At 43.3% G+C, this 21952-nt stretch overlaps 1 protein-coding gene across 10 annotated transcripts in view; it reads left to right on the plus strand.

Annotated features, from left to right (window-relative positions):
• Positions 1-21952, plus strand: part of TLE1 (TLE family member 1, transcriptional corepressor) — an 88359-nt gene that overhangs the window by 46526 nt on the left and 19881 nt on the right. For 4 of the 10 annotated variants that reach the window (XM_007446721.1, XM_007446723.1, XM_007446725.1 and 1 more), the window contains 7 exons: positions 10210-10226; positions 11229-11345; positions 14988-15041; positions 15526-15678; positions 17077-17221; positions 18251-18441; positions 19927-20003. In XM_007446721.1, the coding sequence (XP_007446783.1) occupies positions 10210-10226; positions 11229-11345; positions 14988-15041; positions 15526-15678; positions 17077-17221; positions 18251-18441; positions 19927-20003 (754 nt within the window). Of the gene's footprint in view, positions 1-10209; positions 10227-11228; positions 11346-14987; positions 15042-15525; positions 15679-17076; positions 17222-18250; positions 18460-19926; positions 20004-21952 lie in introns of all 10 variants that reach the window. The other 6 variants (XM_007446718.1, XM_007446722.1, XM_007446720.1 and 3 more) reach the window with 6 other exon arrangements.

Consider the following 21952-nt stretch of genomic DNA (forward strand, 5'->3'; position numbering starts at 1 on the left):
AGATAACCTCCAGTTTTTGCCCCCTTCCTTCCTTCCTTCTTTCTGAACATGGCAGTATTTTGATCATCTTCAATCTAAATATTGTTTAAAAATAGGATACTGAACTTTTAAATCACTCTGATACTTTCTTATGAGTTTGGGGGGGGACGATATGTAAACTTTTTCAGTTTGAAAAGTTTAGGCACCCCTCCACACACACCTTCTGTGTAGAACGGTAGCTATTTTTAAAATTCTCTTTGGGACAGAGCTTTGTTTACTTCATGTGTCAGGATGTATTGGTGGAATGGATAATGGTGAAAGGATGAGGTAGGTAGTTTTGAAATTCTTGTCCTGTAAGTTCTCTTTGGAAAATGTTGGGAGGAGAAAAGAGGGGAGAAAAAAATTAGATCTAGGGAATAAAATTACCTACTCCGAAAGTATGGATCTAAGTAAACTGATTTATGGAGGTGACCTTTCTATTTTGCTGTTTCAATGTCCCTGTAGATTGTCATCTTTTCTGCCATGTTCATTCAATAGAGTATTAAATTAAAAACCCTAATCCTGGGCCAGAGAATAGAGATGGCAGAAGATGATGTTGGGAATGCCCACATGCATTAGTCTGCTGCATGTTTTAATCTATTGAATTTATTTTTTTTTTCAACTTTATGTTATCAGTACTACTGTTCCACCTTAAGTCACGGTATATTTATTGAATGCTTACTATATGTAAGGTAATATAGGAAATATATCTGTAGTGAGGGATGTGTAGGGATATGTAGGTACATGTATCACAAGCCCTTTCTCAAAGAACCAAGGAAAAGCAACAAAAATACTACAAGATACAAGGCTGCAGAAAGTTTTAGCAAGAGTTCTAGACAGTTGTGGAAGGGATACCATGGTGTATGCCTCTCTGAAATGCCAGTGGCAGGAAAGAGTAGAATTTGCACACTTAAGCTCGTAGAGGCATTTTTCCCTAACTGTGACTGTAGTTCTGAGTATGTCTAATAATCTGTGTGTAATTTTGGCTGGAAGATGTAATCAAGAACTTGATTGGGGAAGTGAGGGTGAGGTGGACGAAGGTTAATGAGTTGTACCCTTAAAGAAGTACTAAATCGTTCTTGAATTTCAGGCAGCTGTGGATTGTTTTCAAGTCTAGTTAGTTTAGTTTGTAAGTCCGTGTTGAGTTAGCAATCTGAACGTTTAAGTCCAAATGTGGTAGATACATTGCATAAACCAATCTATAAAATAATATAAAATACATGGTTACTTAATGTGTTATTTGCATGTCTCCTTTTTCACACCAAATTTTTGTCAAGTCTTAATAATAATTTCAAAGAGTATTTCCAGAATAAGTATATATGCTGAGTTTCCTGTATAATTATTATAGAAAACTCATGGTAATGATAATATAAAATGGAGAAACTACACTAATTTTTATCTGAAAATTTAATTCAGTCTGTAGAGAGGAATTAAATTGTTCACTGTCCATATAAGTGGGATTTTGCTGCAGTTACATAAAATTAACTAGCTCTCTTCAAACTTTGTGTAAAATTAAATATGAGACTCAGTGGGTAATGAGATGATGTGTACTATTAGCTCCTAAAACATTATAGTACTTATCTGTTTAATAAAGTGGTTTGAATTATGAAGTTGAATTTTACTTGGCAGATAAAGTCAGTTCATTGCTCTGTACTGCTGTTTTTGTTTGTTCACTCATCGAGGGGTTAAGAGCAGTGGCTATAGGGCAGCGATTTTCAAACCTTATGGTCTCAGAATCTTTTACCCTTAAAGTAACTGATGACCCCAGAGAACTTTTGTTTATGTGTGTCATATAGTTTGAAAATTTTCTGGGTTAGAAATAAAACATTTTAAAATCACTTAAACAGATAAAGAGCAACTTGTGTTAGCATAAATAACATTTTTAATGGAAAATAACTATTTTCCAAAATAAAAAATTGGAGTGGGAAGAGTAGTTTAGTTTTTTTTGCACATTTGCAGATGTCTTTAATGCCTGGCCTAAAAGAGGGCAGTTGAATTCTCCTCAGCTTCTGTGTTCTCTTTGTTGCCATACATTGTTTTGGTTTAAGTATTGGAAGAAATCTGCCCACAGAGAGACACCCTCAGGGTCCTTGGACCAAACTCTGAGAACCTCTGCCATAAAGAAGACCAAGGAGTTCTAAAAAATTCTAGGCAGGCATGTAGTCTTGTTTTTTTTTTTTTCCTGCCCTTCTTTCTATGTTGAACAAACATATTTTTCATATCAAGTGCAAAAATCAGGGACTTATGTGAGAGGGAATGTGAGTGTGTGTGGATTGTTTTCTGTGAGTCTAAAACTGGTTCATAGATAGTTTATGTTTATTTTTAGTGACAGATTATTCCATTTGCTGGTTTAAGGTTTTATGGTAGGACAACAAATGAACCGTAATGTCACCTGTTTAGTGTAAAACCCAGGAAATAAAGGTGCTAAGAACAGAGAGAAAATACGGACACTATTTTTAAGTTTCTTGTTTCTGAAAGGGATGAATGATAAAGCTAGTAACTTTTGAGAGGTGTATTTTGCTGTTTGGCTGTTTTCTAATTCACAAACCTTTTTTTTTTAACATAAGCCTATTTACCAGAGTGCTACTACTGAGCAAAAAAATGACCTAACAAAAGCCTTTATTTCTTCAGGAGTAATAAAAACTTTAGATATCCCAATTAATTTAAAGATGAATTGCACTAAATTTTGGCTGAAGGGCATGCACTTTAAATACGTCTACTTGAAAGACCTGGAGTTAGAGAACTGACAAGGAGTTGTATGGCTTTTAAGAAAAATGGTAGAATGGATGTTTAAATACACATTCATTTAGCATATTTATTGACCACTTACTATGTGCCAGGCACTGGCTGAGGCACTGCGTATACTTGCTGCCATTTTGCAGTGATATCTTTTAATGTCAAAGTCAAATTATGTGTTGAACGAAAAGCACTGAAATATCTAACTCATGCGATCGTTATTTTGACCATTTGGAAGAGGGAAGAGACTTGAGGGGGCTGTGAGGGAGAGACTCAGGACAGGGACGATCTGTAGACTTAAGGCGGGTTCCTAGTGGACTTCAGAAGGTCCTGGGACCCCTCTAAAATTGTATGCAGAGTGCGTCAGTGCTCTTAATGATGCTGAGGAGAGATCATAACATTCATTAAATTCTCCAAAGGGGTTCCTGGCCCAGAAAAGTCTAAGCACTTTTTCATCTACTCCAGAGGTCAAAATGGTGTGTCACCATCATTTTCTCAATAAGACACCAAAGTAAGGAGGTTGGGTGTCTTTGGTCATATAGTTAATTCACAGAGGTGGAGATTTAGATCATGTCTTTCTGAGGGACCCTGTTGCCAATCCTGTAGCATTTCTAAAATTATGTTCACATTTAGAACTTATTTAAAAGTAGTTATGACAGCCATCACTTTATTTAATGTAAGGGGGTGTCTTTATCTTTTTCTTGTCTAGCTGTTGTGCTTCCCTAGTTTATTGGCAGAGGTAGGACCAGATCCTAGTTACAGACCACCCATCACTTCACTTTTTTCTAAGACGACACTCAGCAGTATAGAGAGCAAGGAGGAAATAAGGTGTGAGGCTTGCTTTGGGGAATACTTCACTCTTGGCCTGTTTCTGAAATTTTATTTTTTTGAATGTCACAGCGTCTCCCAGTGGCTCTTTAGGACCGCGGCACTGTGGGTGTGGGGGGAAAGGGGACAGTGATAGAAAGAACACGGGTTTTGGACAGAGGCAGACCCCAGTGGAGTTCTGGCTGCACAGGCAAGATTTCTCATCCTTCTATAAAGTGGTGATGGTGGCTCTCTGCAGGGTGAGGGTTTAGGGACCACAAATGGGAAGTCATCAGACATACCGTAGCGAGCCTTTAGGAAAGTCCTCCCTGACTCTACCTGCAGGGTAGCCAGACAACAGTAAATGCGTCGTTAGTCACCGTCAACGTAGTTACTTGTGGTTTCCTTTTTAAAAAATGCGTGAGGCTGTTGTGGAGATGAGGGCTCACATGACCGGTGACCATTCCTAATGATTCTTAGTGTGTCAGCATCACAAAACCCATCCCAGCCTCTTAGGAACTTGATCAGTCTCATGATGCTCGAATTCATCAAAGGTAAACAGGGACCAGGAGGAGGTGTTTTCGCCTAAATGTTGTTGACCTGACTTAGGTCAAGGAATTGCCTGGAGATAAAGGATAAAACTGAAATGAATCACCTGAAAACTCAATATTAAGGCGCAGCGGGAAAGCATTAAGTTTTCTTAAGCGGTTGCCTCAGTAGATTTTTCTTTCGGCAGAATTTAAAACTCTGTGCTTAAAAACATAGATCTTCTGGGAAAACCAGCATCACTGCCACGAGAAGGGTGACCCCCTGAAGGAAGGAAAGCACTGGCAGCTTCTTGCTTGTCGGGAGTGGCGTGTCCCTGTGCCAGGTGAGGTGTCTGCTCGCTGTGGGGCCGGAGCTTGCCAGGCGGATGTCAGGACCTGTGCGTGACCAGAGAATGTTCAGGTTTTACCTCCCTGAGATCTCAGGATAGGGCATCTTTAAACAAACAGAAAGCAGGTAGAGGCTATTTTCTCCCTCCACAAACTTTTTTAAGCTTCATTTTGTGTTCTGTAACTAGAAACCTTAATGCCCACCCTTTGGAGCAGATTTTGTAAACTTTTATTTTCCTTTTGGCCTGATCATCATCTTCAGTATTCCCTCTAGAACACAGTAAGCAATAAACTTTGTGTCTCGGTCTTTCTGATGAGGAGAGATGGGTTAAGTGCCGTCAGAGATCCAGATACCACAGTCAAGTCCTGACCCAGTGCTTTCTAGTTTCAGGACCTTTTCTTGCAGTAGAAGCATCTCATCAGGGGCTGGAGAACGAAGAGCACTTCGAAAACATGCTTCTAGAAAAGGTTTGAAATACAAATTTGATTTTGGCTGTGACCACGGTCCTGATTAGGGGAATGAGGGTGTTACGAGGTCATTTAAAGATTATTTTTAAACAGTTATATTTGTTATGAGCTCCAAAGTTTTTTATTGGTTTTATTTTGTTTTGCCTGGAGAAGGAGGATGGAAGGGCAAGCTGTGGATGTAGAGAGTGTGATGCCGAAGGCATTTTGTGGTTCACTATTTCTTCCAGCCCAAATACTCACTGGGTGTGTATGTCTGTGGCTCCTTTTTATTCTGAGCATCCTCCTGAGTCGCCCGTCTGTGTCCGACAGTGCCAGGTTCTTAGATCGAGGTGCAAGAACACCCTGTTTTTCTGTTTTTTCACATATTTTGCCTTTAAACAATATGAAAAATAGACATGTACCCTTTAGGCCTGCTTCACAGCCAGTGTTCCAAGATGTGATTTCCACATGTCTCCATGCTTCCACTCTTCACTGTTGACAAGTGGGGATCGTTAATCTTATAGGTTAAAAATGCATCTGTCACACAGAATACTTGAATGACCAACTGGACTGCAGCACGAAGTACCACACAGGGTGATGGCTTAATTGGTACCAGGTGTGGATGAGAAGGCGCACAGATGTGATGGGGTGCCTCCTTACCTCATTGTTTTAATGTTCACCCAGAAGTTGTCAGTGTAGAGTGTGCTAGCAAATTAGGTTCCCACTGCCTTAGTGTAACTGAGGATAAATGAGGTGTCATGAGTTTCCAATCTGTACCTCTGACACAGACACTTTTCCTGTGAGGAGGACACCGTTCCCAAGGGGAATTAGCATGGCAGCTAAAGAAATCCATTTGAATAATGTGCATTATTTTCACATTAGGGAAACCTGTCTCGCTTTTGCTGTCTCCATGAATGGGTTTTCCTTTCACATTTGCTGCTGGTGGCTTCAAGGTTTAGACTTGGTTGGCAGAAGAATTGCTTTGAGGTCTCAGGATAGATGAAGGATACATGAATACTCTTATAAAGGGTTTTGGCCACACTGACAATATAAACATGCTTTCTTTTATATGTTCTGGAGTTTACCTTCCAAGATACCTCTGTATACATGAACAACCATTCCTGTTAAATTGCCAAAGAAAAGTAAAATTCTTGGAACAAGACTTTAAAGACTATTTTTTATTCATATTAAAGCAGTTGAGTCTCTTTACCTTGGTCTTGAGGGGGTGGGTGTTCAGAGCATGAAATAGAAACATTATTGTCTAGAATGGTCAGAATAAAGGTGGTACAGAGTCCAACTCTTGACATTTTCTTCTGATTCGACTGAATGCTCTTTGAAGTTTAAAAGACTCTTCTACTTAGGTGGTAAGTTCTTATATGAAGGTATGGTTCAATACTTGCGTGTTTGCATGTTTATTTTTACTTTAAGAGAATACACTGTCCAGTTCTACCCACTGGGTTCACATGCCACCAACTTCCTAGTTAACATGTGCCCATTCAGCAGGGAACGGTTCTGGTGTGTGTTTTTATAAAACATGGTTCACCTATTTGAGAAATGGTGCTCTGGATCTGACCACTCAAGGAGTGCACACCAGTTGTAATATTGGAAGACGTCCTACTTTTTCTTTTCTCTTCTGAGCAGCTTTTCTGCTCACTCTTGTACCTGTTCTTTTTTTTTTTTTTTAAATAAATTTATTTATTTATTTTTGGCTGTGTTGGGTCCCCGCCTCTGTGCAAGGGCTCCCCCCCAGCTGCGGCGAGTGGGGGGCACCCCCCATCTCGGTGCATGGGCCCCTCACCATCGCCGTGGAGCACAGGCTCCAGACGCGCAGGCCCAGCAGCCGCAGCCCACGGGCCCAGCCGCTCTGCGGCATGTGGGACCCCCCCAGACCAGGGCCTGAACCCGCGTCCCCCGCATTGGCAGGCAGACTCTCAACCACTGCGCCACCAGGGAAGCCCCTTGTACCTGTTCTTAACTATCACATCACTGTTAGTGCAGGAAGTGACCCTCAGGAAGCACAGGGTAACCACAGTGAACAATTTGTTGTCAGTGCAGTTGCGCACTGAGGTTTTAGGTTCTCAGATATTTCAGATTTTAGGAGGGATGGGTCCCTTCTTGTGGTTCATAATGTTTTCTCTGTTCTTACACCTCATCAAGTCATTTCATGTGTAGTCTCTATATATAAATGGAGAGAAAAGCATGCCGGTTGGGCTAACAGGTCTTTTAAACACTCTGTCTCTGGTACTGAACATTTCAGAGGGATCTTGTTTTCTTCAGAGACTTGTCTGGTCTGCCTCTCCCTTTATCGTTTTACTTGGCTCTATTCCCGTCAACGTGTGCAACTTGTTAGGTGCAGAAAATCATCATGGTTTTCAAATTTTAGCGTGGGTTTTTAGATCTTGATATGCTCAGATTTGTAATATCCCCCATGGGCTGTATAAGACTTCTACTTTGAGTTCTTGTAGAAGACATAAGGTAAATAAGATGATTTTGTTTGGTTCTTAAGAAAATTTTTAAACAAAGGAAAACTTATATACAGTCTGGAAATCCCAGTTCTCAGAACATTTGTAGAAGTCTGCCCAATAATTACAGTGTTTGAAAAAGTCTGGCAGATGATTAAATTTTACCAGCTGCAAGGTGAAATAAAACATCAAGTTTCTTGGCTAGAATTAGAGTATATCAGTCAGTGTGGTAACACTAATTCTCACGTTGATTAAAAAACTCTGGCAAATAAAAATTTGAAAGGGGAATTTTACTTGATGAATGCTGTTTGGTCGATACATATCTTTCAAGATACGGACTCTGGGAAGAGAAGGCTGCAGCAGCAAATAGGAACCACTGTTCTTGGTGGTCGATGTGGCATGAAGCCAGTGCTGTGAGTACCTGGGCTGCTTTGTTGCTCTCTGCTGGGGTCTTTGTTAGTGTGCATCTTGGGTTGTAAATGGCAGGATTCATGAGTGGAAAGCCAGGAACTCGGGACTGTTTTCAGGTCATTTAAAAGTAGGCTGTAAAATGTTCTTTTTTTTTTTTTTTTTAAATGTTCACAATTTTGTTATGGTGGGCCTCTAACCAAGTAAATCAAGATGTGTCTGTGATTAGGAGGTGGGGGGAATCAGAGATAGCATGCAGTAGGCATTATTATGTCACATTAGAATATTAAGCTCAATAGGTTAAAGAGCCAATGTGACTTTTAAATGAGAGGTATTTGGGTACAAGTATTTGATGTATATAAACTGAGTTTAAAAATCACTTCTTCCGGGAGCACAGGCAAGTTGACTTAATGGATGGTGCTTCTTGACTTTAGGCAAATTGCCTTCCCCTCTGAACATCCTCTAGATAAATTGAGGAGGGTGAAGAGGAAGGATATGTGTTAAGGTTGCTTTGGCGTCTTGAGAAGTTTGGTCCTAATTATCTTCAGTGTTTAGAATGCATGACTTTTTCAGTAACTTAAAGCGAAACAACCTCAGTTTTATTCTTTCACAAACAGGCTCTTCTTAAATGTTGATTAAATATTAAATTTCAACGTTAAATGTGAGTCTGTCTTCTCCTTGTTCAAATCTAACAAATCAAGGTGAAACCCTAAATTTTGAAGGATCCAAAGGATATTCAGTCAGTACCCATTCTTAAAATATGTGTAAAGTGGCTCAGAACAACCATCAAAATGACTGTATTCCACTTCTGAGCCCTGAGGAACAAAAGACAGTACATGAGAACAAAATGCAGCATGAGGGAAGACTTAATGGCATTAGGAGACGTCCAGTACTACCCATGTAGTCAGTTTTGGGTTTCTGGGGAGCAAGTGAGGTAGCCATGAGGATTAGGGTCACCTAGGCAGTAGTTAAGCAAGACTGTTTTTGTTGCCAACAGCAAATGAAGTCCATTAGGCTGGAACTATTTGCTTAAGTCAAGAACAACAGTGAAAGCAGTGTCAGGGCTGGAGGATGTCAGGGACAATTACACACAGCAAGCAAGTTTCATGGGAACAAGGGTAAAAGAAAGTGGTTCATCTTTGGTGGGGCTGCAGCGTGAGCCAGGCACCCCCTGACTCTGAACTGTGGCTCTCCCAGGCCTCTGCTGCCCATACTCTCTGCTGCCTTGTTTTGAATCAGTTTTACAGCATCAAAGGTATGATGAGACATTTCGTTTTGTAACTTGTCTCAATCTTCCATCTGAATGGAGCCAATTTTCAGATAAGCAAGGGTGCTAATTACCAGCCCCATCTAAATTTAGAAGAACTTTCAGAGCTTTGCAGAACGCATTCAGATGATAGGCCTCACTTAAGCTGCTCAAACGGAAATTTAACTTCTGATATGGAGACGCAGAAGCCTCAAAGCTTGACAGGCTTACAGGTCCAGCCAGAGAAATGTTATTGTTTCTAGCACAAATTGCATTGTTCCTAATAGGCGTGTCGTTTACTTTTATGTTCACAGTACCACTTGACATTCAAAAAATCAGATCATTAAAAGGCTGTCTTTGGATGGCTGAGTGGTTTGGATGCCCAGTGCTAATTACAGCAGGAGGGCTACACAGGGGACCCTGGGGAAAGAGACTAACTTTTAAATTGTGAGTGGACACCAACTCTATGCTACATTCTGCTGGGCACGCGGGTAGATAGATGTCAAGTTGAATATGATACAGCCTTGCCCTTAATGTATCTGGTTTGAGTCTGGAGGAGGAGACTTCGGGGCTGACATAATCTAGAACACAGACAGGTGTGTATGGACCCTTTTTCCACATGAGCTCAAGCTGCTTCTCCCCTCCCCAGCATGTAAGCACTTGGCAGTTTTGTTAAGTCTCCTGCAACCTGCCAGGCTGTGGGTCTGGGTCAGAGGGGTTAGTTCTTAGCAGATATTTACCAGCGTAATTAGTTCAGGGATCCAGCCAGCTCACCTTTCAGCCCCACACTGAGCTCAAGACATTATTCTGAGCTTCTCTATATTGAATTGCATTGGTCCCTCCCCGCTGCTTTTATGTAAGCCTCCTGGCACTTGTGGAGCTTGAACGGTCGCGAATGAGAGCTCAGCTGCTTCAGAGCCAGCCTCTGAAGTGGGCAAAGAGGCTTCAGAATGCCTTCTGATTCCCACTTTTGATTTCCTCCTGTGTGTGGTTAAGCTGAGAACGTTCCCATGGTGGGGTTCACGGTTTTCACGGGGGAGTTTTGAGAGCCAGCCACCTGGCTAATTTCCTTGGGCTGGTTAGGAACGAAGACCCACCCATGGCCTCTAAAAATGGACCATTAAAGATTTGCTCATGGTACGTACTGTTGCATTAGAGATGGTCTAACTTAAAGGTTTCCCCAGGCCCCTTCTATTTTATATTGTGGCAGAGAAAGGTAGCATTACCGTTTGTTGGCCCTGGACTCCCAGACTTTGCTCTTCAACATCTTTCAGAAATTGAGGTTATCTGGGCTTTGAGAAAGAAAGTTTTTGCACAGCCCATTCAGCATTGTTCAAGGCAGTAACACACCACTGAACAAATTGCCCCCTTGCGTATGCTAATCCCGCACTTAAAAGAACTCGTTGTAACATGTTCTGATGCTTTAGCCCCGAGGGGAGATGGGAATTGAAGGGATGTCACATCGTGTCATGTGACCCTCAAATATCTAAAATGCCTGTTTTCTTTGGGTCAACAGTTCGTACTCAGCACATGTGAATGAAAGTATCCTGTGTGGTTTGTGGAAAAGATTAGTCCTTGTTCCCGCTTTTGTGTGTGGGAGCTGGCCTTGCTGTTGAAGATTCACTGGCTGGAATTCCTGCTTTGGGTCTTAAATTTCAGTGCTCTTGGCAAGGAACACCAAATCTTATTTTCAACAATAAATTAGAAGAACTCAAAAGAGTTCCTTCATTGTTACTGTGGAAAATGTGATTTGCCTTTTAGGAAACCATGCTGTTAATCCCACCCGTTCTCTTTGTGTCTTTTTAGAGAGGCACACATTGACTCTTACAGTCACAGAATATGTCTAATAGAGTGATCTCAGGTTTTGCTCATAGGCCATTCTTATTCCTGACCAGGGAGTCTCAGTGGGAAAGAATAAAAACACATCCGCATATAAACAGCAGGCTCCCATTTCTCTAACAGCAAACAGAACAGAAGAACATTTTAAGTGAGCAGGGCCTGAAGGATGCACCAGGCTTTGGATGGCTTGAATGCATAGTCAGGGTCTCCCTTTTAAGTGCCTAAATCTCTATAAATGTTTGCCATCAAAGTCTTCAGATGAGACGAATTAACTGGAATGAAGGCATGTAGGCATCACCTTTCTAAACCAGCTATCACATCCAGGTGGGGTTTTCATGTGTACAGGGAGACCTGGGAAGAAATCTTTGATTAATTTTTTTTGTCTTGCAGAGTAACTCCCTCTTAGTCCCAGACAGTCTAAGAGGCACAGATAAACGCAGAAATGGACCCGAGTTTTCCAATGACATCAAAAAAAGAAAGGTGGACGATAAGGACTCCAGCCACTATGTAAGTAAATAAAGGACTTGAAATAATATTGGTTTGCTTCCTTGCTCAGCTTCTAAGTGAGTATACAAAGGGCTCTAAGATCTTAGTGACAATTTCACATCCCTTAAAATAATAGTATCGGGCTTCCCTGGTGGCGCAGTGGTTGAGAGTCTGCCTGCCGATGCAGGGGACACGGGTTCATGCCCCGGTCTGGGAAGATCCCACATGCCGCAGAGCAGCTGGGCCCATGAGCTGTGGCCGCTGAGCCTGCGTGTCTGGAGGCTGTGTTCCACAATGGGAGAGGCCACAACAGTGAGAGGCCCGCGTACCGCAAAAAAAAAAAAAAAATAATAATAATAGTATCAAGAGGATAGATTCTTACATTGTAGGATATTATTTCCATCTTGAGTTGTAAATTATGAATCTGCCAGGCTTAGTATTAAATTTTAGGCTTTCTGCCGTAGTTACTCATGAGAGGGAATACAAAATTGTAGGGCTGGCTTCGTGGTGTGCAGCCTGTGCAGCTGCACTGGCCCTGGACTTGCAGGGGCCCTGCCTCACCATTGGTTTCATGCTCTGCTCTCCACCTTCTTCAAATTCTCAATTTTGAGGCTAGGGCCTGCATTTTCATTTTGTCCTAGACCTTGCAAATTTGGTAGCCTGTCCTGCTAAAATAACAAGGGCAAGAATTCAGTGTCACCAAATACCTTTTTGAATGCCATTCTGGTAATATATTCAGGCTCGTATCAGGTCTTAAGGCAGAGTTCGTCCTCTTCCACAGGGAGCAGTGTAGTGATAAAAGTCCATGGTTAAAAAAACCCAGAAGAAATACTGGGGGTATCTCGTTCAAACCCTACAGATGAGATCACATGACTGGATGTGAGGACTCTTGACTTAGATCTAGCTAAAACCACATTCATGAGGAGAGCAAACCAAGCCAAATGGCCATTGGTTCTGGTCTCGGGGTCATAAACATTGCAGCTGACAGATGCCTTGTAGTTTCCTTGTGTGTCCCCGAGTGTCTGTTTCAGGATGCGTACATTCTCAGGAACACTGTGGGAGTAGAATTCAAATTAGGCCACTCCCCACTGCCCCTGGAGGAAGAAGTGTCTACCTCTGGCTGGCTGCTGTGCAGGCTGTGCGGAGGTTTCCGTGCGAGACCTCTGTTTCCTGCTGGCTGGCGCAAGCCAGTGGCTAACTGTGGGTAACATTTCTTGGGCAACATCTCAGGTTAGCGTCAGGTACTGTGTGCTTCTACGTGGCTTGTTTCATTTAACTCTGTGAGTTTTGTATCATCCCTCCATTTCATTGATAAGGGAAGTGAAGCACAGAGCTTTTAAGTGATTTGCCCAAGGTCAGAATTAGCGGCACAGCCTGGAGACAGTCTGACTCCAGGATCCATGGTCTTCATCACCATGTTGGGATTCCCAAAGCGAGAGCCTAGGATTGGATATTTTGCCAGAAGTCCTTAAATTGGTCCATACTTTGTACCATAATAACATCCCAAGAACCCAAGTTGTTGATCTCCTCACCACAGCCCAAGCCTTTTTAGCACATATTTACCCCTTATCTTTTGCCCAGAGCCAGTATCCCACACAAGTACGTTTATATATGGCATCAACTGTTAATAAGCTAGTCAAGAAAGTCCACGACAGACAGAAATTTGCAAATTTGCCAATGATAGAATTCCGAGTTTAGTAGTGAGGGATCTAGAATCCATAGCTCTGCATGACTTTTTTGTAACCTGTTTGTACTAGGTATGTCTAGTCGTGTAGGTAGCTGAGGGTGATGTATTGAGATGATGTATTGAGATGATGTTGGGGCAAAGGACTCAGACCTTAGATGTTTGATGACAGGTGTATACTGTACCGTGAAGGTTTATATTTGCAGAAGGGTCCAGTACAAAGCTAAGATTTAAATTTCAGACTACTTAAGGACTCACTGCACAGTTCCATTATAATAAATTAGTTATTTGCTACCTTTTGCCAGTTTGGTCTGTACGTTACATTAACTATTTTTATACTGGGGTTTTCTTTTTTCCTAAAGGGAATCCCCTTTGGCTTATTCTTAGTCACCACCACTCTGGGTTTCTGTCTTTCTTTCTTTTTTTTTAATCAGTGTTTTTTTTTGTTTGTTTTTGTTTTGTTTTGTTTTTTGGCTACACCATGTGGCATGTGGGATCTTAGTTCCCCAACCAGGGATCAAATCCATGCCCCCTGCAGTGGAAGTGCGGAGTCCTAACCACTGGACCACCAGGGAATTCCCGCACCCTGGGTTTCTTAACACCCGACAACGTTTGTGCTTTTCTGTGGGCTTTACTAAGAGAAAGTAAATTTTCTTTAGTATTGATTTTTTCTTTTATTGCATGAAAATATTTCTTTCAATAGCCTGTTATTTTTAATTACCCAGGCTTCCTCATTGGTTGTAATCTTTTGTTATTGCTAGTGAATTTCATGGTGCCTTTATAACGATGACTAAAGGTCTATCTAGTAACACATTATTGAAGAAAGTAAATTGGGTCTCCCACACTTAATGCTTTAGGTATGGCTAGATAAAACATTTAAGACATGAATTTAGAGTTGAGGGTACCTTTCTAGCTGGACTTTGGGGCCACAGAAAGCTAATGGGTGACACCTGCACTTTACTAATATGTCTCAAACATTATTTGTGTATTCTTATTTGACAGTGACATCAGTAAAAGAATTGTGTAGATCATAAACCAGGGGCCTGCTCCTTTTTGAGAATAGGACCCATTGCGATAACCTGTTTTTCCATATGTCCATTGTATTACTCTGTACTAAAAGACATATAAGGCCTTTTGGCTAAGAAAGTAGACTTCTTCAGCCTGCCCTGAATTTGATTTAGGAGTGATCACGTTAAATTGAACAGCTTTTTTGAAGCTTTTTCAAACTCAGTGCATGCAACCTTGGAGTTTCCTCTGATTAGCCAATTTTATGGCTTCATGTCAAGACATTATAAGCCCTAATGTAGGATGCCAGGGCCCTCCAGATACTGCCATCCTATCTTCCTTCCATCTCAAGAATATTCCAAGCTGATTGCTAAAGAGCTTTATTCTTATCATTAGGTTAGATCTTGGTACATTATTCCAGCCAGTAGCTAGCTTTGTTGTTTGCAGTTTTTTGTTTCCTTTATTTAATTTTTTGTAGTAACTAGTAACCCCATGGGAACAGGGTTCAAGTTTGTCTTTATAATTATGAATTGTCCATGAACACTAGAATTGTTGGCAGCCTTCAAGGTGATACACAAAAAAGCAATGATGTGAAATTGTGTTCTTAATTTGAAATCCAGTGGGGAAAGATCTCTGAGATAAGAGTATGCAGATTTCAGATTATAAAAGAGATTCAGCTGCTGCAAACATTTATCGAGCCCTTACTGTGCGCCAAGTTTTACGGCTTGCCATCACCTGTTGTATACACATTGTGATTGTATAGCTGGTGTGCTGCTGCAGCAGAGTTTCCTGCCTGGGTCTGTGCACCTCCCCAGGTCAGATGCGAAGGGGAGACGGTGGTATTAATTACCAGGACTGGCATTCTGGAAGGGATCCCAGGTCATTTACTAGTCTGTCTGCTACCAAGAGCTACAGAAATTTAATTGAGCCTCAAACCCTTTAGTAAATGGCATTAAAATTTCTTTTTTTTTCAGGACAGCGACGGTGACAAAAGTGATGACAACTTAGTTGTGGATGTGTCTAATGAGGTAACCATTCTCTTTATCAAACTTTATTTTCCGAGTGACTTGTGAGAGAAAGGAAGTGGAACCACCATATTTTGGTCTTTTGCAACTTTACACGTTAAGGATTTAATGGTTGTTCATGGATGGAACAATAAGTGTCTAAAACCGACACAAACTTTTGTTTCTATTAAAAAAAAACAATCTGTTTCCCTAACCATCTTGGATTCCTAAGTTGGTGTCTGGTGCTCCTTTCGGTCCTGTGCCCTCTGGGCAAAGTATTTGAGCATGAGGGAAGATATGATTGTTTCTAGATTTGTTTCTTTATGGTGTCTTCATGGGTGCGCTCGCAAACACCATCCTGTTCATTGTAATAGCAGTATTAGGTGCACACCCTCAAATCCCCCAAATCTGAAGGACTTTCAGGGCTCTCCTTTAATTTGGCGAATTGGTGTGGAAAGATCTGTCCATTCTAAGTGAAATCACGAGCCCTTTGCTTGTGCTTGTTGAGGACCCCTCGTCTCCACGAGCAAGCCCCGCCCACTCACCCAGGGAAAATGGGATCGACAAAAACCGTCTGCTAAAGAAAGACGCCTCCAGCAGCCCGGCATCCACCGCCTCCTCGGGAAGTTCCACTTCTTTGAAATCCAAAGAAATGAGCTTGGTAGGTCATAAGAACTGTCACTTGCCTATTTAGCAGTTTAGTTTGATCGGGGAACCACAGGTTCCCTAAAGTATTTGAAAGGTGGGGTTTTTACTAATTGAGAGTTACATTTTTAAGTGTTTAAAAGTGGAGCTCATCGTTCTGCTTTCTGTCCCTGTGGTGATTACTTTTGCCCTCTGGGTCGTCTATTTTGGGCCATGATTAGAGAGAGATAACAAGCTTCCATGCCCATTTCCTTCTTACTTGGGGGATATGTTCCTGGCATAGGCTCTCTGAAACTTCCTAGTTGGCAAATGGTTTAAATGCCTTAGGTCCTAAGAAGTCCTCATTTTCTTAAGCGGTACACTTCCCCTGGTTTTAGACTGACCCATCTTGTTGGGCCATGTTGTGATTGGGTTGCTGGGCAGATGGTGATGTACTCAAGGAGGCACCAGGGGAAGCCTGGAACTCGGGGAGGGATGTGGGTACATCAGGCCCATTCATGCTTTCAGTCATTCAACAAACATTGTGGAGTATCTCATCTCTTCACTCACCATAACTGCACCATAACAACCCTGCAGTTAATCCCTACATAGTCCCTCAAGGCATTATCCCATTTCACTGATGGGGAGGGAAGCTGGAGGAATTTGCCAAGTTTACACAGCTCGTCAGAGCCAAGGCCAGAGGGAGCTGGGGTCTCTCTAACCCATGTTCTTTGCTACCCCAGAGTGCTTCTCAGACTATGATTAAAGGGACATGAAGGGTTAAGATGCAGAAGAAGATGCCCTGTGACCCTGTTACTATCTTGACTCCTGAAGGCCCCTGCACTAGTGGGTCCATTCTGGTTACGTTGGCAAATGGGTGCAGCTGCTGAATGCCAAAGAGTTATTTTTTTTAGGCACATCTCTCAAAATGATAGGACTAGGTCTAGGGCTTTTGCCCCTGAGATGCCAGTTTGCTTCTCATCAAATTGATGGCTCCGCTGTCTCTCACTGTTAGTCTCAATCCCACTGCCATTAAGAGGCAAAGGTAGAAAGGGGGTCCTCCCTCTGATATTCTCGATGACCGGGGCATTCGCTTCTGAGTGACCGGGAATTTTCCTCTGGGTGGTCATCATTCTAACTTGGCCTAGATCCAAAGTCCACAAGCCTGATGAAAAAATACTTTTTAAAATAAAATCTGCGGAGGAAGGAGTGTGATCATGTTCTGTGTCTCTAGCTAGAGTTTTAATTCTGGCAGGAAGAGGAAAGGTCAACATTTCTCCCTCACAAGTTAATGCTGTCAACATTGTGTGGATTTATGAAAATTGGCTGAGGGAGTAGCTAGAAGGTGCCCAGTGTCCCAGCTGCTGTTGTGATAAATTGTGTAATATGGCTTGGATTAAAAATAATACTCATTTAATTTGTTTAATGATACCAGCATGAAAAAGCCAGCACGCCTGTTCTGAAATCCAGCACACCGACACCTCGGAGTGACATGCCAACGCCGGGCACCAGCGCCACTCCAGGACTACGTCCAGGCCTCGGCAAGCCTCCAGCCATGGACCCCCTCGTTAACCAAGCGGGTAGGGCATTGCCTCTTGTGGGCTGTGTTTTGTTTTTCCCTTTCCCAACTTGATTCGTCAGTTCAGCTCTCATGCAGTTTCCTCGTGAATATGAGATGCACTTTCTGCCCCCCTCCCTCCTTCCTATCTCTGAAAAGCCATGATAAGAAACAGATGTTTGTCCTTGGGTTTCAGCAGCTGCACCCTGTTCAGTCTCTGACTGTTTACATTTGGCTTTTCTTTTATTTCCAAATAAGCCAAATCCCAGGGACTTCAATAAAGTTTCTGATAATTATTCCGCACGTAAGCTCCTTACCAAACTATCATTGTGTGTCTGAGTTTGCTAATATTGACTGAAACAGCCTGTCTGACTGGCCGAAGTGTGCTTCTTGCTTGCTTTAGTTGGCCAGTGTTCTGCCGGTATATCCCTCAAGAATCACGGTCTCTCCTTCAGGAGAAATTGGGAGGGTTTCACTGGGACTCCAGCCGCTGAATAAACTCATAACTTTTAACTTTATCTTCCTCCCTGGCAAAGGAAAAATGTAACACTCTGGGCCCAGAGGAAGAAAGGCCCCAGAATATTCCCCCTAAACCTGTGCTCTGGTTTACGTAAATCCAGGATCAGGTTTTCTTTTGGAATTGGTAGCAGGTAATGGAAAATTTGGGCTGAAGGAGAAATCTTGGACTTTATCAAGAAAACCTTCTTTTGAGTTTAAGTCAACAGGTGGTGCCTGTGCCTTGGTTAGCCTTCTGTGAATTGGGTATAATAATGCTGCTTAATCTCTCTGGTTCGCAGTGTTGCCCAGTGTACCGACCAAGGAGGAAATATGTGGGCAATTCTTCCCCTGGGGTCCATTCTTTCCTGGAGATGAATTCAGCTCCAGGGAAGAAGGGACCCTGTGTAGGATTTGGAGTTGGTACCCCTCTGCTCCCCCCAGCCTTCTCTCCTCCTTCCCTATAATGAAGGGCACTGAAGAGGACCCTGGAACTGATGGTCAGGCTGGACCTGAGCGGCCAGGTGAGTCACGTGCAGCTTGTGCTTCCTTGCAGCGGCCGGCCTGAGGACGCCCCTGGCGGTGCCAGGTCCGTACCCTGCGCCTTTCGGGATGGTGCCCCACGCGGGCATGAACGGCGAGCTGACCAGTCCCAGCGCCGCCTACGCCAGCCTCCACAACATGTCGCCGCAGATGAGCGCGGCCGCGGCTGCGGCCGCCGTGGTGGCCTACGGGCGCTCCCCGATGGTACGGATGGCGAGGATGGCAGGCAGGCAGCCGTGGGTGGGCGCAGGCGGGCGGGTGGGACCCAAGGAGCGGCCAGCGGCCTGCAGTCCCCACGCCTGCAGACAAAGACCCAGTGTCCTCGCTGCGCCCGCCTCCCTCTTGTCCGCCTTCATCGGCATGCCGCTTCATTAAGTTAAGGCCAAATGCTTTTTGTTTTACTGTTTTTGTGGATGAAAAAAGGCAGTGTTTAGGAGCTACTTTAGCGGCCCTGTCTACTCACTTTATTGAGAGTTTTTATCATAAACGGATGTTGATTTTTTTTTTTTTTTTTTTTGGAAGGCGATGACATGACTCAAGTAGCTCACAGAAGCCTTTTCATTCGTTTCTTGAAGTTGTTTGGTTTTTTTTCCTCTTTAATTCTTAGGAAAAAATATTTGAGGAGCCGTAATTTTCTCATTCCGTGCTTATATTATTCTTTAAACCCAATAGCGTGACTTAGGTGTAAGAAGTGATCTCAGCTCAACAGGGAGAAACACAAAGGGACTGAAACCATGGGGCAGGTTCTCCTTCTGGTCCTACCTTCTCCCACTGTGGAAACGGCCTCATGTTTGACCAGGAAGAGCCAGAACTGCATGTGAAGGGGAACATTGACTGTGTAGTCCTTGACTGCATCAGGAAAAGGGACTAGATTGTAACTCATAGCAGATGAAAGTCCCTAAATCATTTCTGTTGGCTGTTTGAAATATGTCACGTGCATTTCTCTCCTCTCCCTTCTTCATTACCTCCAATAACTTGGGGTGATAGTAAAGTTCATCGTTTTTTCCCTTATGTTGTACTACTAGGAAAGGCTGTGCAGTGGAGGGCGAGTTAATTTAAAGCAAAGGGGACAGCTGAGGGACTGGGTACTTTCGTTAAGGTGCACAAAATAGAGCGTCCATGCGTGAATTTCTAAGCAATGACTTAGACCAGTGGTATGAAATGGGGTGATTTTGCCCCCTAGGGACATTTGGTCATATCTGGAGACACTTTTGTTTATTAGAACTGGGGGATGCTATTGGCCCTGAGAGGGTAGAGGCCACGGATGCTGCTAATTATCCTGCCATTCCCAGGCCAGCCCCCAACTGAGAACTGTCTGACCTAAAACGTCGATAGTGCCGCAATTGATAGTCAGGTTGTCCTGACTCAGCGTATTGCTCTTTGTACTTGTTTGGACAGGTAGAACATCCTAAGTCCACAGGGCGTATTTACCATGGGAAGCTGGTTCTTGATGCACGGATCAATTACACACCTTCCTACTTCCCAAAAAAGAGTGTTTTGTGGTATTTAGAGGTGGCTGTATTATTTTTTTTGCATTATAATCGTTCTTTTGAGAAATGCTAGCACATGTCCCTGTTTCTGTTTCTGTTGCTTTGGGGATTTCTGAGTTTCTAGTGAAAAGTCTTTAGAGGTGTCACAAAGTGCCTACCCTGCATAAACTGAGTGTGCGATGCCTTATTCTGTTTCCAGGTTGGGTTTGATCCTCCCCCTCACATGCGTGTACCTACGATCCCTCCAAACCTGGCAGGAATCCCTGGGGGGAAGCCGTAAGTACCTCTAACTCTTCGGTTTTACTGTAAAGGCGGTTACTTAGTCATGGGTATCAGCAGACTCGAATTCCAAAGGGAGCACAGGCTTGGGCGTTTCCAAGGAGATTTCTAGTGTCTTTTCCTGAGGAGTGTTAACACTTGCTATAAATAGGCACCTGGTAGGTGTCACGCCTCTGTCTTCTCTCGCCGTGGATGATGTCATGCATTTAGTTATTTCTGGAGAGAAGCTGTTGGGGACGGGGGCGAGGAGGGAGGCGAGAGCCAGGGGTGGTTGGTCCTCCTTGCTTGACCCTTCCTCAGAGAGCTGCTCTGCTTTGCCATTTGGTTAGGGGGTAGCTGCTGGAGATTTTCCACGGGACTGTGTTGTGGGCAATAAGCTGTCACAAACTTGAAATCTCAGAAATGTGAAACTTGCTGTTTCTGTACCCGGCTCAGTGCCACCTTTTCCTTATTTTGGTTGAAACGGGAGTTCCGTGAAAGGTACGTTCTGTTGGATGCCAACATCGGGGGTTGACCACCACCCCTCCCCAGGAACCCCAAGTAAAGTTTTGCTGGGTGCCTTCCTCTGAGAGACTATAAAGTGCAACGTGGCTTTGGTGAGGAAGCAGGAGAGGTAGGTTAAAGGGCAAAAGAGCCTTCAGAATTTAAAAAGCCCTGTTGGTTATTCTTCTAGGGTCACTTAAAATCACCTGTTTTCCATAATCTTGGTAATTAGAAACGTGATTTCCAAAAATTCCTAAAGTTCTCAATTTTTGTACAAAACAAACCTCAGGGCTTCCCTGGTGGCGCAGTGGTTGAGAGTCCGCCTGCCGGTGCAGGCGACACGGGTCCGGGAGGATCCCGTGAGCCATGGCCGCTGAGCCTGCGCGTCCAGAGCGTGTGTTCCGCAACAGGAGAGGCCACAGCAGTGAGAGGCCCGTGTACCACAGAAAAAAAAACAAAAAACAAACAAACCTGAAATGTGAGTCTGTCTTACTTCTCAGCAAATACTCTCTTCCCCTAAGATAGAAGATGGAAGAAAGCCAGTTCCAACTCATTGATTTTTCCAAATAGAGGTACATGTCACAGGCCTTCAGGTTTTTTTTTTTTTTTTGGTTATACCTTCTACCTTCAAGTGGTTGCTTTCAGCTATTACTCATGCATCTGTTGCATATTGCATTACTTTGAGTGGTCCGTTCAACTATCTGGTCATCCTTCTGTGGTTTTTATTGCAGCCTTGCATCAGACAAACCAATAGCATGAGGAAAGATGGAATTCCTTATCCTGTCATCTGCTTTTAGAAAGCAGATTCCCATTGCTCCTCTTTTCCTGCGTTATAGTATCTATTTCACGGTAATTTGACTCATGATGAAATGAAGCTTTGGTTTATACTAGGAGCTAGTAGCAATGTTAGGAATTTATGGTGACATCTAGGCCCAGGGAAGAGCAGGACTGGGAAGTGGGGCACCATCGCATATCCTTTCTTAGCTGGTAGATCTTTTCCAATTGAATACTTGTGAACTACTATGTTGTGTTTTCTTGGGAATGCCCCCCTGTGTCCAGCCTGGAATGCCACAGGGCACTTATGGGTATTTCTTACCTGTGGTTTTGCTGGCGGTGTAGCTAGCTGTTGTGTGTCCCACTGTGGATAAAGGGCAAATGGGGACTTCCCTAGCAGTCCAGTGTTAAGATTCCGCGCTTCAATGCAGGGGGCACAGTTTCGATCCCTGGTCGGAGAACTAAGATCCCAAATGCCGCAAGGTGTGGCCAAAAAATAAAGAAGAAAACGAGCAAACAGTTAATGTTGAGCCAAGATGCAGTAATTAATAGTAACTGATGAATCTTCAGGGAAATAATAGGCAGCCAAGGCCAAGTTCAGCGAACCATTAGGGAAAGCCAGTTTTAGGAGTCAGAGCTGTAGGGAGTTTCCAGCTGCCAAGACCAACCCCCCCCCCCCCCCCCCCCCC

The sequence above is a fragment of the Lipotes vexillifer genome, unplaced genomic scaffold, assembly GCF_000442215.2.
Source record: "Lipotes vexillifer unplaced genomic scaffold, Lipotes_vexillifer_v1.1 scaffold1066, whole genome shotgun sequence".
Classification (NCBI taxonomy): Eukaryota; Metazoa; Chordata; class Mammalia; order Artiodactyla; family Lipotidae; genus Lipotes; species Lipotes vexillifer.